The 17,108-nt window shown below is 62.2% G+C and overlaps 2 protein-coding genes across 17 annotated transcripts; one reads left to right on the top strand and one right to left on the bottom strand.

Moving 5' to 3' along the window:
• Positions 1–26: 26 nt before the first annotated feature.
• Positions 27–16,683, bottom strand: LOC148423036 (voltage-dependent calcium channel subunit alpha-2/delta-4-like). Of its 15 annotated transcripts, XM_088418219.1 has the most exons (39): positions 16,456–16,680; positions 14,973–15,054; positions 13,852–13,968; positions 13,352–13,411; positions 13,056–13,218; positions 12,837–12,968; positions 12,707–12,767; positions 11,718–11,868; positions 11,560–11,634; positions 11,401–11,490; positions 11,225–11,338; positions 10,945–11,023; positions 10,695–10,828; positions 10,538–10,555; positions 10,386–10,463; positions 9,542–9,622; positions 9,380–9,454; positions 8,618–8,704; positions 8,428–8,499; positions 8,249–8,310; positions 7,835–7,902; positions 7,725–7,770; positions 7,558–7,655; positions 7,293–7,476; positions 7,094–7,215; positions 6,884–6,952; positions 4,770–4,831; positions 4,380–4,394; positions 4,244–4,288; positions 3,238–3,300; positions 2,892–2,962; positions 2,449–2,527; positions 2,314–2,366; positions 2,065–2,120; positions 1,466–1,486; positions 1,260–1,377; positions 1,066–1,186; positions 734–811; positions 27–481 (listed from the first exon to the last, which is right to left on the bottom strand). In XM_088418219.1, exons 1-39 carry the CDS (start codon positions 16,542–16,544, stop codon positions 380–382), a joined length of 3,291 nt encoding a protein of 1,096 aa, XP_088274345.1. In that variant the 5' UTR covers positions 16,545–16,680; the 3' UTR covers positions 27–379. The 15 variants fall into 15 exon arrangements, 9 of the variants coding, with proteins under 9 accessions (XP_088274345.1, XP_088274344.1, XP_088274347.1 ...); XM_088418218.1 differs by having other exon boundaries at positions 7,293–7,655; positions 16,456–16,681; XM_088418221.1 differs by lacking the exon at positions 1,466–1,486.
• On the top strand, positions 3,247–6,814 carry LOC148423037 (uncharacterized). Of its 2 annotated transcripts, XM_088418269.1 has the most exons (3): positions 3,247–5,330; positions 5,452–6,090; positions 6,197–6,814. In XM_088418269.1, exons 1-3 carry the CDS (start codon positions 5,237–5,239, stop codon positions 6,676–6,678), a joined length of 1,215 nt encoding a protein of 404 aa, XP_088274395.1. In that variant the 5' UTR covers positions 3,247–5,236; the 3' UTR covers positions 6,679–6,814. The 2 variants fall into 2 exon arrangements, with proteins under 2 accessions (XP_088274395.1, XP_088274394.1); XM_088418268.1 differs by having other exon boundaries at positions 5,452–6,814.
• Positions 16,684–17,108: the final 425 nt, after the last annotated feature.

The raw sequence follows: 17,108 nt of genomic DNA, 5'->3' as shown, positions 1-17,108 counted from the left end.
GAACCACGGCAAGTCATATTTTCAGCTTGTTTTGATACAAATATGGTTTTATTCGCGGCAGCTCTAGATACTCAAATGGTTTACGTGAAGCGAAGTTTCCCCGCACTCGCTATTCGGATTCGTGATTTCGGAAAAAAAAATCTCTCTCAGCTTTGAAACGGCGAGGAGGTCGGGCGTCATCTTGCCCGGGAAGCGCCGAACGGCAGGCAGCGCGTTCGCGCTTGACTAAGAACGATCCGAGGAAATGGGCCGCGGCTGCAGTCGGAAGTCGGGCTACGAAGGAAAGCGTCCTGCGGAGGGCGCCATATTGTAGCCGTTGTCCTTTCCGATCCGCCCAACTTCGATTGCGGAAAAGAGCGGGGCGCCGCCGCTCGCCGGGTCACGGCTTGAGGACGAGGCTCACCGAGAGCAAGAGGGAGGCGGAGAAAAGCCCTCTCGACGGGGAGATGCTGCACGCGCCCCCGCAATCCTTGGCGTTTTCCTGCCGCACCACGGAACGAGACACAACGCGCGTGTAAACAAGGCGAGCAAAAGTGTGTGTGTGTGTGGGGGGGGGGGGCATCCGTTCTCGCTTTCTTTCCCCGACGCGCCCGATTCAAACGCTCGGCTCGTGGCAAGCTCGGCGGAAGCCCGCTGACGACCCCGATCGTTCGAAGCGCGCGCGTCGGGGCAAAGACAGCTGAAAAACACGCGGCCCCCTCCCGGACCGACATTGGACGCGTCCGAGGCTGACCTTGGGGTGGTAGGCGTGGCAAGACTCGGGGCGCCGCCGCACCTTCTGCGACTTCATGCGCTTGCACTTGACCGTGGCGTTATGTTGGCCGCCGTCAAGGAGGCCGAGCCGATGGGGGGTGAAGGAGGGGGGAAGGGAGGGAAGATGGGAGGAAGAAGGAAGGGAAGAAGGAAGGAAGGAAGGAAGGAAGGGAGGGGGTAAAGGAAGGGGAAAGGGAGGAAGGAAGGGAGGGGGGGAAGGGAGGGAAGATGGGAGGAAGGAAGGAAGGAAGGAATGGAGGAAGGAAGGAGCGGAGGAAGGGCGGGGGGGCAAAGGCAAGCTGCCTCGCGAAGGATATATTTGATCTCTTTGGGCTGGAGCGGGATGGCGGCGTACTGGCGCGAGCAGTCGCAGTTGGCCTCGCTCACCAGCAGCAGCAGGTTGCTGTCCGCCACCCGCTGCGCCACAAACATCCTGGCGCCGCGCAAGCACGCGTCAGCGGCCATGCAGCGGAGGAAGGAAAAGGTTTGTTTGCGAGTTTGCGTACTTCTGGCAGCGTCCGCATTTGATGATGCTGTTGGCCTCGTTGACGGACGCGTCGTAGGCGAAGCCGGGATAGGCCGTCTCGCACGGGACCAGGGCCTCCACCTTCTTCTGCTTGTGAGCTGCACGCACGCACGCGCGCACGCGCGCGGCGTGAAACGGAGCGGGCGCCGGTGGAGCGACGCCGCGCGACGTCAACGCTCAACTCACAGGTGTGATAGCCAGCCTTGGCTTAAGTCGCCATGAAGATGAGCGCGTGGATGATGACCGTGATGATGGCATTGCAAAGACATGGAGATGGCGATGACGAGAAGCACGCGAGGACGCCCCCCGGCGGAGCGGGAGCCTTTTTTTTCCGTTTTTTGTCCCGCAATACGGCGCTGCCTCGAGATACGAGCGAGCCCACTTCCAAATTTAAAAAATGAGCTTCTTCACCAAAAAGTCAGATATTCTTAATCCTCTGCGTGGACTAGTGCGCGTTACGGCACCTTAGCACGTCGTAGGCAGTAGACTCGTTCGCATGTGTCATGCCGCCCCCCGGTGGCCGCAACCAGGAGGCAGCGCCTCTCAATTGGATCGCAGCAATACGGCGGCGCCTTCGCGCTCGACTTTGCGTCAAGTGATTTTTGGAGAGAATTGTTGTTTTTCCAATTCGAACACACACACACACACACACACACACACACACACAAACCATTTTTCTGTTTTGTGTCTGTGTGTGTGTGTGTGGGGGGGTTACAGGCGTGGCCACAGCTCAAATTGAGCTCATACGTCAAGACGCACGACACGAGGCGAAAGCTGTCCATTACCGTCCACAAAGTAGTCCGAGTGCCACAAAGCGCACAGGTTGAAGTCCAACACCAACCTTTGGGCACACACAAATTCGTTCAGTCAGTTCCGGCCGAACGCGAGGCGGGCCCGAAAGCCGAGGGTACGCTCAGCAAACTAATCGGCCGCCGGCGGACGGGCCGGATCCCCGGCTCCGACCGGGGCCGCTCCGGCGGGTTTTTGGGCCGCGCCCCGAGGGGGGAAGAGCAACCGAAGCGGGGCTTCCTCACATGAGCGCGTTGGAGAAGATCCAGCGGACGGCGGCCGCCAGGCCGTACAGCGGCTGCGCGCACAAAAACCAAAAGTCAAAAAAGGAAAGGATCCCAACCCTGAGCGTCCCGGCGGCTTCGTCGGCGCCCGCTTACGCTGAGCGGGGGCCCGGGGGCGGCGCTGGCGTGGTGATGGCTGTTCTTGCACATGGCCTGGTAGTCAAACAGCGACACCCTGCCGACGAGCCGCAAACGTTACCGAGGGCTGGCGACCGCGGAACGGATCCGCGCGGCGGAGGCGCTTTACAGGTCCGCGGGAGCGGCCGTATTTATTCGGAGCGCGGCTCGGGTTTAGCCGGCGCTCATTCCGCCGGACGCGCGGCGAGCGCGACGGCAAACCCGTATGGGCGGGCGCCTTGCCCAGCGTAACGCGGAGCTGAGGCGACGGTAGCGGTCCTTGCCAATGCGCTCATATTATCCTGACTTTGGAGTGACGGTAAGGAGTCCTAAAGAGTCCACGACGCTTTTCAAGTCGCTGGCCCGACACGGATGTACGCTATTCTTTGTTTGGTCAAGCGTATGAGCGTGCGCCCGCATACTTTTTGTACACGCCCATCTTGATGAGCGTGGCCATGACGGCGCCGTCCACCTCGCCCACGAAGCGGCCCACCTGAGGGGGGGAAAAAAGCCCGCGTGGAGATTATCATCGGTCGGCTCCGTTCCATTCGGAGCATTTGGACGGGCGGGCGATCGGGCGCTTTGCCCGAGGCTTAATCCGCGGGCAGCTGTCGCCGCGCGCGACCCGTCGAATTCCGCCGGGATGAAGGTGAGCGGCAAGGTCGCGGGCTTGGCTCGGCCGATCCGATGGCCTCATCGTCCGGACGGGCGGGGCGGGGCGGGGCCGGGCCGGGCGGGCCGGGCCGGGCGGGGCGGGCGGGCGCTCACCTCCCTCCTTTCCTTGGACAGCAGGACGAAGCCGTGGTTGTCCACCAGCAAACACCTCAGGTCCTGGAAACACCGTGCCGCGCCACGCGTCAATTGCGCAATTCAAGCCCGAACCACGCCGCGGGTGTGGGGGTCCGGTCCCGGAGGGTCGCTTTCCCGCACCTTTTCCGGAAGCGTCCTCCGGTTTGCCGGCCCCGCGGGATCTCCAAAACCATCCCGGTCGGCCGCGTTTGAGAGAGAAGCTTCGAAAAGGCGCCGGGTCTTCCACACCCGCTTGACCCTTCGCGGCGCGGCCAGAAAAGCCCAAAGGGGGCGAAGGCCCGCACGGGGCCGAAATACGGCCGCGAAGGCGGGGCAAAAGCCACATCTGCCTCATCTGGACCCCGTCTACGGGTTCGCCGGACCGTCACCGACCTAACGAGGGGAACTAAAGAGACGATTTCGTGTTGGGTGTCGCGTTTTCCGTTTGGGCTTGGAGACTTCGTCGAAGAGGGGAGGGACAAAAGTTTTCTTCCGCCAACACACGTTCGGAAAAAGGCCTCTGCCTCGGTTCCCGCCGAGCGCCAATACGCAGCCAAATATATAGGAGACATTTCGGACTCGTGTTTTTATTCCGGGCTTGGGGACGAGAGATTACGCACCCGAGCCTTCATTCGCCCCTTTCAAAGTTGGATCGGGAGAAAAAAAAAAAAACGGCGTTCGTTTGGACTTGGCTTGCGAGCGGAACCCTTCTTAAGAGGAGCGAGCGCTTTCTCGAGGGGGGCAATTTGATGGGAGCGCCGCCTGTTGCCGCGTGACCTCTCTTGACCTGTCTTTTGCCTTTTTGATTTTGCCCGTACAGCGGGCGGTCGGTAAAAGGCCCAAACGGGCCTTCCTTCCCGGGACTCCGCGCGGCGGACCCGAGCCGACCTTTGGCTTCCCAACGTTGTTTGGTACAAAATGGAGGCACCCCGCCGGAAGCCGCAAACGTCGTGAGGCGAGACCGTCCGCGAGGTGCGGGACTTACGTCGCTTTGGCAGCTGAGGGGACACAATCCTTCCACGTTCGAACACTGCCCAGGTCGGGAGCGAGAGCGAGCGCGAGAGCGAGCGTGAGCAGGCGGACGCCGAATGAGGGCGGCGAGCAAGAGGGGGAACACTCACGTCCGCGTCGCTCGCCTGATGCAAGACACACAAGGAAAGGACGGCGCGTCAGAGACAGACGGAGGACTAAAACACCGGAAAAGTGCACTCCAGTCGCCTTTGCTCACGCAAGGAGACTTTCACGCACACTGAGAGAAGCTCATAAAGGTTGGTAGGGACTCACGCTCTCATATATTGAAAACATAGCAGACAAAAACTCGCCGCCGGGCCCGAAAATGGCAGAAAAAAAGGATCAAATTGGTGCCGAATGTTAAGCCCTTCACTGTCATAAGCCGGAGCGGTAAAAACGCCGGCCGACGTCAAGCCGGCGGCGGCAGGAAAAGCTCATTGGTTAAGCGCTCGCTGCGTCCATCTGCCACGCAAACATCTGTGCGCGTGCGCGCGCGTCACCTGCTTGGTGATGGCCCAGAAAGTCTTCTCCAGTAAATCCAAGGACATTTGCAGGCCCACGGCTAAAAACACAACACACACAGAGTCGCTGAATCGGGAGACCTGACGTCACTGCGACGCGCGCGCGGGTGTTTTGTTATCGCGACTCCGCGCGCGTCACGCACACGCGGGCCATTCCTTCATGTTTGTTTGGCATACGCACGCTCGCGCGCCGCGCCTTTCTTTCCCCCGGTCACGTGACGCCCGCTCACCCGGGGCGGCGGCTTGCGCTCGCGCGCGCCAGGCAGCCGAGAGAGCGGCGAGGAAGATGACGATGATGATGACGAGGGCGAGGAGGGGGGCGCGTCCGGGATAAAGCGCGCTCGCAGAGGCGGGCGAGCGGCCGGGGAGCGCTTTGATTTCCGGTGCCGCCGAAGACCACCTCCTCGAGGTCCGTTCGTCGGGCTCCCGTAAGGTCCTCGCGCTCAATGGGACGCCGCGCTCGATGGGACCTCGGCGCCGTCCGCGCGCTCGACACGAAGCGGCCGGACCGCCGCCGACGCGTCCTCCGCGAGCTTCTCGGTAAGTCCTCCCTCAGGGAGCGGATGAAGGCCGTGGTGGCGCCGGTCCGAGTCTCGGCCCCCCGAAAGCAAACCCGGCATCCGGGCCGGACACTTGACCTCGTTTGGACTTCTCGCCTCAGCGCGCGCCGTCGCGCCGGCCCTGCTTCTGGTGACGGCGGCCCTACCGGGCCGGGGCCTCTGCTGCCCCGGCGCCTGCGCCTGCGACGGCAACGCCAGCGACTGCTCGGGTCTGGACCTGCCGTCCCTGACGCCCATCCTGCCCCAGCTGGACGGCGACTGCGTGACCTTGCGCCTCACCCGGAACAAGCTCTCCGCCCTGGCGCCCGGCGACTTGAGCCGGCTCGCCCGGCTGGAGGTCCTGGATCTTTCCCGGAACCGACTCTCGGGCCTGCCCCCGGGGGTCTTCTCCCGCGCCGGCGGCCTGCGTTGGCTCAACCTGTCCGCCAACCTCCTGGGATCGGTCGACGGCGGCGCGGACGGGGTGCGGGGCCTGAGCGGCGAGGCCTTCAGGGGTTTGCGCCGGCTCCGGGGTCTGGACCTGTCTTCCAACGGCCTGGCCCGGCTGCCCGGCGGCCTGCTGGACGGACTGCGGAGCCTGCGCTGGTTGTCCTTGGCCGGGAACCGCCTGGCCGCCCTGGAGCGGGCCGCCTTGGAGCCCCTGACGGGACTGGGCCGGCTGCTCCTGGCCGGGAACCCCTGGGAATGCGGCTGCGAGATGGCCGCCTTCAAACGCTGGATGGAGCGGATGCTCCGCCGAGGTAGGCCCGGCGAACCGCTCGCTTCGGCGAGCCGCCGACCGAAACGTCCGCCGCTCCCTTTTCCTTTGGGGAAGCCTCCGGCGTGTTTTTCCCTCCGCCCTCTCAGACGGCCGGGTGGACGCCGTGACCTGCAGCCTTCCCAGGAGCCTGCTGGGCCGAGACGTCCGCCGGCTGCCGGCCGAGGCCTTCGCCCACTGCCGCGCCGCTCTGCCCGAGCGCGGCCGGCCCCCGTGCGCGCCGGGCCGCCCGGGCGCTCCCGACGAGTGCGCCCGGCAACGCCCGCGTCCCGCCAGCGTGCGGCGGGCTCCCGGCACGCAGATCGTGGCGGGCGCGGTGTGCGGGGCCGCCTGCGTGATGATGGCGCTGGCCGCCGCCTACGGCGGCGTCTACGCCTCGCTCATGGCGCGCCGCCAGAAGCGCGCAAAGAGGCGGGGGCGGCCGCCGGGGGCCCGGGCCCGAGCGGACGGCCGGCCCCGGGAGGGGGAGCCGCCGGAGGACGCGCCCCCCCGGGAGGACGCGCCCCCCCGGGAGGACGCGCCCCCCCGGGAGGCCCGCCCGGAGCACGCCTACCGCATCAGCGGCTTCTGACCGACCCGAGAAAGCCGCCCCCGGTCTTTCCTCCCTCCCTCGACCCCTAACGAGCGCCGAGCAGGAAACGGGAAACGTTCCGTGCGCTGGTCCCGCCCGAAGGCGTTTTCGTCGCCTAATAAAATCCGTTTGTCTCCGTTGGCTTTTCTTTTCGAAAAAAGGAGGAGAAAAAGGCAAGCGCGCCAGTAGGAAAGTGTCAACTGACCCCCGGCCACGGCCGTCTTCCCTTGCGCCGACACGGTGACCGAGGTGGCGGCCACCACGTACTTCACGCCTGCAAGCACAAACATGCAATTTCCTTCCAAATCCTCTTTCTATCCTCGTCACAAACAAAAAGCGCCTTCAAAAAGCCCCGGGAGACGGCGGCAAACTCATTTCAACGCTCGTTTGCCCTTTGGAGTACGCAAACGGTGACCTTTGTCGTCGACGGGGTAGTAGAAGAAACTCCCCGGCGGGTTCTCGGCGGCCAGTCGGTACCACAGCGGGAAGTGGTCCACGGTGAACAGGTTGTCCTTGTCGGCGGGGGTCAGGAACTTTCTGGGGGGCGAGAAAGGCACGGTGGGCTCGGGCTCCTCGCGGCTCGTCAACACAGGCGAAAACCAGGCGAGCCCCACTTTGCCACCCGCGTCTCGGGGGATGCGTATCTCACGACCCGCATGAGGCCGGAGCGCGTGCCCAGGAAGGCCGTCTCCACGCCGGGCTCCGCCCCGTCGTCCGGCGCCACCGCGTTCCAGTAGGCCTCCATGGGCGCCGTCACCACCGCGTCGAACAGGGTCTGCTGCAGCAGCTGCTCGTCGCCTGGCCGCGTCACGGGGGGGAAGGAGGGGGGGGGGCGGGTCAGCCCCGCGGGGGCGGCGCCGCCCCCGGGGGCCCACTTACACTCCAGGTCGGGCTCCTTGCCCAGCAGGTAGCGGACGGCCGCCTGCAGCTGCGAGTACTTGCGGTGGGCCGGGTCGATGTCGGTCTCGCAGTACGTCCTGCGAGAACAAAGGGATTCGGGCCAGACGGACTTGAAGACCGACGCACTGCGGACGTTGCGCTCGTACCACTCGGACGCGATGCTCAGGTCGGGGGACGTCAGGTCGTGGAGCCCTGCGGGCGCCAGGGTCAAAGGTGTCCGTGACGGCGGGGCGAGCCGGCTCGCCGCGGGGCCTACCTTCTTCCACCGACACGTTTCCCACGAAGGAGAGCTTCCCGTGACCCCGGGTCAACACCATGCCGAAGCTGCGCGCACAGACAGAGGCCATCTTCCCGTCCCGTCCCGTCCCGTCCCGCCCCGTCCAGTCCCGTCCCATCCCGTCCCGTCCCGTCCGCGTTTCCTAGCCCCACAGGCCATTGCCTCCGGCCCAATCCGATCGGAACGCATACAGTACTCCAGACTTGGTGGGCTCCATCGAAAGGGTCCCCGCAAGCGCAAGGGCTCCCCGCAGACAAAAAGACGGAATTGGCAGGAAAAACTGCATAATGCCGCCACCTAGTGGATCTCCCTCGTTTTGCTATCAGTCTTCGCGTGAACGGACAATTTTCTTCTCGTCGACATTTTGTTCCTTCGAACGTCGGCCCATCTTACCTGAAGGGGGTGTCGTCGATGTTTGTGTAGAAATATTCGTTGACCAGGAGCAGCGGCCTCCTCTGCATGCGGGACACGACAATTTATTGCGTGCTTACGGGTGGTCTTGGAAAGGTTTTTTGTTGTTTTTTGTCGTTTTCGTTTTTCTGGTGTGTCGTCAGCCGGCTGCAGAGCCTCACCCCGCTGTCCACGGACGCGCGGACGCTGAGCGTGTGACTTCCCGTCTCGCCCCTCACCATGGCCGTCCGCAGCTACGAGCGCCCCCCAAAACAAACAAACAAACAAACAAACAAACAAAAACAATCCCTCACCCAATGCTTGCCAAAGGGAAAAAAAAGGGAGGGACGCGTGCAGCGGGAGGACCCCCACCGTCTCGTCGGCGTCCTCCCACTCCACCTCGGACAGGTCCACGCTGTTGTAGTTGGGCTTGGGCTTCAGCTTCTTCCCGTCCCTGTACTGCAAACGCAACGATCCTCACCGTCACTCGTGCGAAAAACTCACTCGATTTGTCTGCCTGTTCGTCAAATACGGAGAGTTGTATGCGTTATTGAATGATCGCGGAAGTGACGTAACGGCACAGTGCGGCACCCGGAGCGGCCCGCGGCGGCGCGGTTAGTGCTGCGAGGAGAGCGTGCCGGTGAGTCGCGTATCGTCGATGGTCCGGATGAATGTGCGCTTAACTTATTATTTCTATTATGCTGACGTGCGGTGCGTTGGGATGGTTTTCTCCATTGTAATGGAGCCGCGGTGTTTTGTCGCGTGAATTTTTTTTCCCTCCATGTTGGAGCGGTTCGCAATTTGGTTTCTGCGCAAGTGCTTGAACCGTTTGCCGCACTGCGTTACAGGTAAAGTCGTCCACTTTGTTGTATATGGCTTTTCCTGATCTGACGTTTTTCACGATATTTGTTTGCTGCGGGAGTTTACGGGTTAAAGTGTCTGTGTGTGCGTAGTTGTAACGTGCGATGCGTTAAGGACGCTCCGTTAATTAGAAGGTTCAAACGTCCCAAATCCGCCTGAGCGTCGGTGGCGAGTGGCGGCGACAGCGGCGGCGCACGAGCGGCCCGTCGCAAAATGAACAAGCGCCCTTCGGGAGCGGACGGAAAATACGAGGAAAGGGCGACGGGAGGTCACCAGAGGTCGGAGGTCAGGATGCGCCAGGATGTAGCCGTTGTTGGTGATGAGGAAAGCGTAGCCGTGCGCGCCCAGCTGCGGAGCCGCAGAAACACAAGCAGAAGTGGGAAGACGGCGAGAGGCGGGTCGGGGCGAGCGGGGCGCGGGCCGGCCGGGACCCACCATGTAGCGGGGCGCCAGCTTCATGACCTCCATGAGGGGAACGTCGGTGCCCACCACGCCCAGGAGGATGCCGTGCGACAGCTGCACACGGGCAAGGTTCCAGAGCTCCGCTCCGACTTGGGCAAAAGCCCCGAGCCCAACGGAGAGGCCGGCCCCGCTTCCGCTTTGGGCGACTGGACTTCCCGCCCAACCCGGGTTGGCGAGCCGAACGTGAGTTTCGAAGCCAAAGTCGAAACGGGCGCTAAGGAATTGGCCAGCAGAGGGCGCTGCGCTCGCCCCGACGCAAACCAACTGAACCCAACCAAAAGCCCCGCCTTAGTGTGAAACCCCGGTCCCGAACCCCCTCCCTTGTTTGAAAACCTCGTCGGCGGAAAAGCGCACTCGGCCGGTTCAAATCAAATCGTTTCAAAGCCAAGCCTTTCGTTTGAAGCCGTACTTTGAAATCCCCGACCGGACGCCAACCCTCTTACTTGTTGGAAAAGCTCATCCCTGCTTTCCGAGCCCACTCGGCGAGCCAAACTCAAGTTCCCGTTCAGATTCCGAGCCCTAGACTTTTGGGGGTAAACCTATCGGCAAGCCCGACTCCGGTCCCGAATCGAGGCGGGAGCCCCGGACGTCGCCGGAGTCCTTCTCTGCTCCGAACCCCACTTTGAAATCCCGAGGCCGATCGGGAACGCGCTTCCGGGTCGGAACCCCGCTTCATAGCCTGGCGACTCCAGTCGCGACGCAAACGCGAAGGCCAACCGGGTTTAAAAACCTCCTCGGAGACGGGAAGGTTTGGCCGGAATCCTCGCCGGCCAAAAGCCGAGGCCCGGTTTGGGCGGGGGGGCCAGCGCAAACTGACCGTCTCCTTCTTCTTGCTGAAGACGGGCATGGCCACCGAGGTCATCAGCAGCAGACTCTGCGCCTTGGTGCTGAACAGCTGACGCGGACGCAGGCGGGGGTCAAAAGAGCGGCGGAAGCGAAAAATGGAGGGAGCGGGCGGATGCGCTTTACCTCCTTGGTTTTGGGAAGCTGACGCCCCCCGAGAGGAGGACGAGGATGGAGAGCGCGAGCGATGGAGGCGGTGAAATGAGATGAGGCGAGGAGGGGGGAGGCGGCGGCGGCGGCGGCGGCGGCGGCGGCGGCGGCGGCGGCGGCGGGCGCCTCTCACCACCGTGTCCATGTAGGCCTCGGTCCAGATGATGTCGTGATCGTGGTTGATGACCATGGGCCGACTCAGCACGTGCAGGTACTCCATCACGTTCTCCTGCACGTCGGCCAGCGTCGACACGTGCGTGTAGTAGCCTGGGCCCGGGAACCCACCGCAAAGTGGCCAGCGCGCAAAGCGGCGAGCGCTCAAAGCGGCGACGGGCGCAAAGCGGCGACGGGCGCAAAGCGGCGGTCGGCCGGCCCTTCCCCACCTTTGTTGTTGCAGGCGATCCACTTGGTGTTTTGGGCAAAGGTCATCTCCCGGCCGATCAGGTAGGTGAAGACGCGCACCTGCCGAGGGACGGCGGAAGGAGGGGGGGGGGGCGTCAGTCGTCCCGCCGGCGCCGGGGGCGGGCTCGCCCTGCGCTCGGGCCGGCGGAAGGGGGGGGGGGGGGGTCGGTCGTCCCGCCGGGGGCGGGCTCGCCCTGCGCTCGGGCCGGCGGAAGGGGGGGGGGGGGTCGGTCGTCCCGCGGGCGCCGGGGGCGGGCTCACCCTGCGCTCGGGCCAGTTGAACTCCTCGAAGACGGACTCAAAGTCCTCCATGGCGCCGTCGGTGATCAGCATGATGGCCTGGTTGCACATGCTGCCCTGGCCCACCACGCGCGCCTGCGCGCACGCCGTAGGGGTCACGGCCGGGTCGAAGACGGACGCCCCCTCCCCCGCCCGACCTCGTTGAGGATCTTGAAGGACTCCTTCATGGCGTTCTTGAGCTTGGCTTCTCCTTTGACGTGAAGCTCGTCCACCAGCATCTTGAAGTGCTGTCAGCAAGGCGCCGTGTTTTTCCGCGGATCTGGATGCGCGCGCGTCCCGCCGCGCCAAGACCTCACCTCCCTGTTGTCCAGGTCGGCTTGGACCAGAGTCCCTTTGAAGCACGGCTCCACGTAGCGCACGTAATCCGTGTACTACGCGCACGCACACACAAAGATCTTTATCACCTTCATCTTTATCCGAGGTGCGCAGGCGGGCGGGCGGAGGGCCGACGCACGGCGATGACGTTGACAAAGTCGTTCTCGCCCAGCGTGTCCAGGATGGTGTTGATGGTGTGCTTGGCGATGGTCATCTTCAAGCCCTTCATGCTGCCGCTGATGTCCACCATGATGATGATGTCCTTGGGCGAAGTGGCCGCCTGGATGTACCTGCGCGCAATCATCGGGCCGCGCCCCCTGAAAAATTCTTTCCGCCGGCCCGCGGACGGCGCCGCCGCGTCAGCGCGACTCCCGAGCGATCCTCCCTTGCCGCGGACCGGCGGCGAAGCGCCGCTTGCGCCCGGCCGAAACTCCTCAACGCGTCGGAGCTTCCTTGCTTGGCGCTCGCGTGACACCAGATGCGAGCAGAGCGCTACTTTGGCGCCGACAGGATGGCTTTGAAAGCGCGGGAGGCGAGGCGCCTCAGGCCGAGCCTTCGGCAGGCCGCCCGGCGGCTACTATCGGCTCCCGTTTCCTTTCCGACCTTTGACTTTTTTCCGTTTTTACGAATATAATCACGCGATACGTGCGAATCGGCCAGTGCGGAGGCGAACGCGTTTCCGATTAAGCGTCGCCTTCCCAATGGTTCTGATGACATCTGGTGTTTTTACTAAACGGACTCAATTCCGTTCTATTCTGTTGGACGGGCCAGCCATTTTTTTGCTTTTTCCAGGAGACGCGATGACAGGGGCCAAAGGACTTTTGAAAAGGAAACGTTCAAGTGGCGCTTTTGGAGTATCCCTTGAATTCAGGCACTTTGGTTTGCCAGAATGAAGCCCATAACGATAGGTTAAAATCGCAATAAATGGCCAGGCAACAAAATAAATGAGCGTCAGAAAAAAGATTGAACGGAAAACATTCGGTCCGACCTTGAGGTCGGCTTTGCGACGCCTTCCGTTCTGCCGTTTCCCGCGTCAGTGTTGGAGCCCGCCCGCAGTCCGCCACCCCTTTCTTTGGCCGGCAGTCTCAGCGACGGCCCGTGACGAGCGCGCGTTTTCAAAGGACTCACCAGTTTCGGTTCCTGCAGTCGAAGGCGGCCACGCCGTTGCTGTCCGGCGTCCACTTGATGCCTGAGACCACAAAGGCGCTAAGCTAACGGCCGCCGACGAGAAGGCGAGTTGAACAAAAAGAGCTCTTGCCGGGGTAAATCCTGAAGAAGCCGGCGGAGCTGCCGAAGTATTGCCACGTGAGCGTGGGGTCCTTCAGGAAGTTGCCCACAAAGACGTCGTTGAGGGCCTCCGAGTTGTAGACGGCGTTGAGGATGTTGGGGTCTGCCGGGCGCAAGCGAGCTGACGCCGGCGGGCCGGGCCGGGCCGGGCCGGGCCGGGCCGGGCGCGGCGCGGCGCGGCGCGGCCCACCTTTGTTGTAGACGTTGGTGGGCACCTGGACGGTGCTCTGCTGCGTGTTGACGGCCATTTTGTTGAAGTGCTCGTTCTCCTCCAGCGGGAACTCGCCGCCCAGCTCCACGAAGTTGCCGTCCTCGTCCAGCGTGTTGATCAGCATGGAGTTGTAGTAGTCGAACTGACGAAGCGGACAAAGGCCGGCCGTCTTAGGACCGCCGCTTCCTTTCCCTCGGGCTCCTCGCGGCTCGTCGACACAGGCGAAAACCATTCGCCGCTTTGTTCGACCTAACCGACGCTACGCGGGCCCGTACCTCTAAGGAAGCGTTGAAATCGTGGTAGAGGTCGGCGTCTTCCGCCGACTCGGCGAGCCTCTGAAGGGCGAAACGGCACAACGGGACATTTTGAACGCAAGTCCAGCACAAGCCACTGCGGGGGATTCCCTTGCCGTTTCGGCATATAAAGGCTTGCGTTGTTAACGGTCGCCTCCTGCTCAGGGGCCAAAGGTTAACAAAGAACTTGCCCTGACCGGTTGGGGTGAAAGGTAAACTTCCCGAAGGCGAATTGCGCTCCGGAGCGCGTGCAAACAAGCCGCGCCGCGCAACGGAATCAAAAGCCGGAGGGCTTCGCTTTGCTTTGACCGGGCAAACTCTCGTCCCGCTCGGCTCGCGTCTCCCGGGCCCCCGCCCGCCACCGGAGCCCGCCACCGGAGCCCGCCACCGGAGCCCGCCACCGGAGCCCGCCGCCGGAGCCCGCCGCCACCGGAGCCCGCCGCCACCGGAGCCCGCCGCTCCGCACGAACGATGGAAAGCACCTTGACGGACTTCATTTTGCTGCCCAGCATGCGTTCGATCTGATCGGCGTAGTCCTTGACCAGGTCGTTTCCGTCCACGTCCACCATCTCGATGATCGGCTCCACGTCTTTTAGTTTCTGAAAACGCGCAGCGCAGAAAGCGAGGCTCCTTTGAATCCCTTCGGCATCGCCGGACGGAGTACAAAGAAACAGAGCCGCCCCGTGACATTGGCCCGTACAACTTTTGGCGGTCCGACCGAACGCCACTTGGTTACGGCGGGCACCCTTCATCGCTACGGTGCGGAACTTTGACCCGCCGGGCCGGCCCTCGAGGAGGATCTTACCCGGTGGCGTTTCCTGGCGTGGTGGCATTTTGGCACCGCGGTGGCATTTTGCCACCGGACCTCTACTTAACTGCTTGATATGGCACGGTGGGGTATTTTTGGTGCCTTCCGAAGGTTTCTTATTTCCCCCGTGTGGGGTTTTCGAGATTTTCCCGGCGTGTATCGGCACCTACGCCCCAATCACAAACTGATTGTTTGTTTCGCTGCCATATGTCTCCCCCAAACCTTAAGGGCAACCATGGCTTTGTAACTACTGTGTCCACTACATTCAGACTGGCAGGAAATCTGAGAAGGTGCAGGGCTGGCCCTCCTCGCGACTAAAAGCTACTTGTCTTCTTTCTGTTTTGTTGTTCATTTACGGTTCCGGGTTGCCCGAACCTGACATCATCTATCTTTATACATACTTTCTGTTTCGTGGCTCTCTGTGATTTCTTTTCACCCGTCAAGCCCTTTGAGACTGCGGCGACTCAGGGCTATACAAATAAGGCGGACTTAACTATATGACGTAAGCGCAGCGTGAAACTTGCAGAGCAGGGATCCTTGTGTCTTTTCGGTGATTAGCGCCCGCTGGCAGGAGCGCACGAGCTAGCTAGCACGGCGCTAGCTAAACAAAGCACTCTAAGCGGCTTGAGCGGGACCGGGGATTTGCGCCGCTCTATTTTCAGCTTTGAGATCTCGGCCGACTCGGCATCAGACGTCACGTCCGAGGCTGACTTTCTCCTCGCCGGCCGCGTGGAACTGGATCAAACGCCGGCGCGGGTGGCCCACAACGACCGCGGCGAAGAGAGACGGCTGTACCTTCTGCAGAAGGAGCGAGCCCGAATACTTGGTGGAAAGATCTCGGAACCGCGTGGACAAGACGGACGCCCACTGCTGCACGCTGAAACACAACAACATCACCGCAAATTCTTTCATGCCCACATGCCTTTTGCGCGTCCCCCTCCTCGGCGCGTTCTACTTGCGTCTTCTTCTACATTGTGGACACTTTGACAATACCGCGGTGCATTTTTACATCCGAGAAGATTACGGGACATTTAGGTAACGTTCCAAAGTAGCTCTACAACATTGCGAGGGATGACCGGAAAAGTTCTGCGACCTGGTGGGTCTCTCTCGCCTGCAGCTCTCTTGCACCGTTTTAGAATGCATTTTGGAAGCGTTCGCCTTCGCTTTTCTCACTATACCGTAGGACGTAACATTGTGGCACAATATTCGACGAGATTGCGTGATCGTTCTAGAACCGGCCGTGTCCGGCACGCCTCGGGATTGCGCCAACAATTCAGAGCGGGCCAAAGTCGCGAGCGGGCTCGCAGCCCAGAGATCGGGGCGGCGCGCTGACGCAGATTAACCGGATTAGCGGGCTGACGGGACAAGATGGCGGACTGGCAATATGTGGGACGCGCGGAGCCTTCCGAACGCCGGAGTAAACTAAACGGATGGTGACGGAGATTCATCAACTTGATGCAATTCCCTCCGTTCCCGGTAGAAAGGGAACGCGGGGACCCGAGCCGCTTTCGACCTGTTGGCAGACAGGGATCGGCGCCGCTTCCCTCAATCGATTGGTCCTAGGAACGCCATCGCGCAGACCGGAAGCAATGTGGACGGGGTTCGGCCATCGCTCGAGACGCCAAGATCCCCGTTTATACATGAAGAAATGATTTCAACCCTAACCCTAACCCTAACCTTAACCCTAACCCATGAAAAAATGCCTACGCCGTCTGAATCCCAACCACTTTAAAGTCGTTTTGGACATTGGCAGTAGAAACTTTCGGACCCGCGCTCGTTTTACCACGTCCGCTCTCAAGCGCTTTCATCCCGACCACTTTGAACTTCTCTCATTCACAGGACCGGGATTTCATAGCTCTGGCTCGGAGCCGGTCGGAAGGATCGCGTCTGGCCGCGACCGCTTTGAACTCCTTCCGTCCGTATCCGTTCGCCGCCAAGTCGCGCGCCACGCGACCGTATTTTGCGCCGGCTGGTTGGAGCTTCTCCGCCGCAACCGGATAGTTCCCGCTCGAGGAACTCCCCTTCCCGTCGGTTCGTCCGCGGGAGCGAGACGAAGACCCGGATCGGAACCGGCTTCGACCCCATCCGTCGCCGGCGGGTTTAAAGCCGGGATCGAGATTTTGAAGAAACTGTCTCGGATCCTTCTCGGATTTCAAACACGATCTCGAGAACGGAACGAGTCGGAACCGCCGGCGCGCTTGGCGTTGGAAAAACGAGAGCGGCGGTCCGGATCGGAAGCGCTTTTAAGGCGGTCGGCGGGAACGACGACAAGGCTCACGTCTCCGGCGGTATCTTCAGTTGCGCTTCCGCGCCCAGCCACAGCAGGACCAAGGCCGCCAGCGGCGCCGCGCCGGCGTTGCTCTTCATCCCGCCGGTGCGCGGTAAGGAGAGCGCTTCAGAGGCCTCCTATCTGCTTCTTCATCGGCTCTCCGTTTGGGCGCCCGGCCCGGCTCCTCTTTCCTCGCGGCGGCCGGAGGACGGCCACCCTCTCGCGGCGGCCCGCATAATCCACTTGGATTAAAAAGCCCTCCTCCGCGTCTCATTGGACGGCCGCTCCCTTTCGTCTAAGAGGATTACGCTCACACCTGCGTCTGCGATAACGCTTCATGCTGTCCGAGGTCCCCGCGCGCGCAAGCACGCGATTGCAATGAATTTCATGTCCTCAAAGGCAACTGCACGCACGCACACTCAAATCACGTTACCGTTTTCTGCGCTATCGGAAGCTTGGGTCCGACCCCGGGTTTGCGTGCCATTGGGCCATTTTTTCTGTTTTACTCGCAGATGGACAGACCCGCTATCTCAATTTGTAGGCTCCGCTCCCATCCAAAGGCTCGGGTCCACCAGCGCAAAGGACGGAGGCGGGCAAATACGCGAAGCGGCGTCTCGCAAGGCCGGGTCGCGCAAGGCTCCTATTGAAAATACTTTTTGCGT

Source organism: Hippichthys cyanospilos, chromosome 6, assembly GCF_059441005.1.
Source record: "Hippichthys cyanospilos isolate Australia breed blue-spotted pipefish chromosome 6, RoL_Hcya_1.0, whole genome shotgun sequence".
NCBI classification, from domain to species: Eukaryota; Metazoa; Chordata; class Actinopteri; order Syngnathiformes; family Syngnathidae; genus Hippichthys; species Hippichthys cyanospilos.
Note: the sequence above shows the minus strand (reverse complement) of the source record. Positions and strands in the feature narration are given on the sequence as shown.

Coding starts and splice junctions, on each gene's coding strand:
- LOC148423036 (XM_088418218.1), bottom strand. CDS start 16,544: ATGAAGAGCAACGCCGGCGCGGCGCCGCTGGCGGCCTTGGTCCTGCTG. Junction 4,832..6,883: donor GAAGACGGCCGTGGCCGGGG/GTCAGTTGACAC, acceptor TTGTGTTTTTAG/CCGTGGGCCTGCAAATGTCC. Junction 1,187..1,259: donor AAATGCGGACGCTGCCAGAA/GTACGCAAACTC, acceptor GCGCGGCGCCAG/GATGTTTGTGGCGCAGCGGG.
- LOC148423037 (XM_088418268.1), top strand. CDS start 5,237: ATGGGACGCCGCGCTCGATGGGACCTCGGCGCCGTCCGCGCGCTCGAC. Junction 5,331..5,451: donor CGTCCTCCGCGAGCTTCTCG/GTAAGTCCTCCC, acceptor TTCTCGCCTCAG/CGCGCGCCGTCGCGCCGGCC.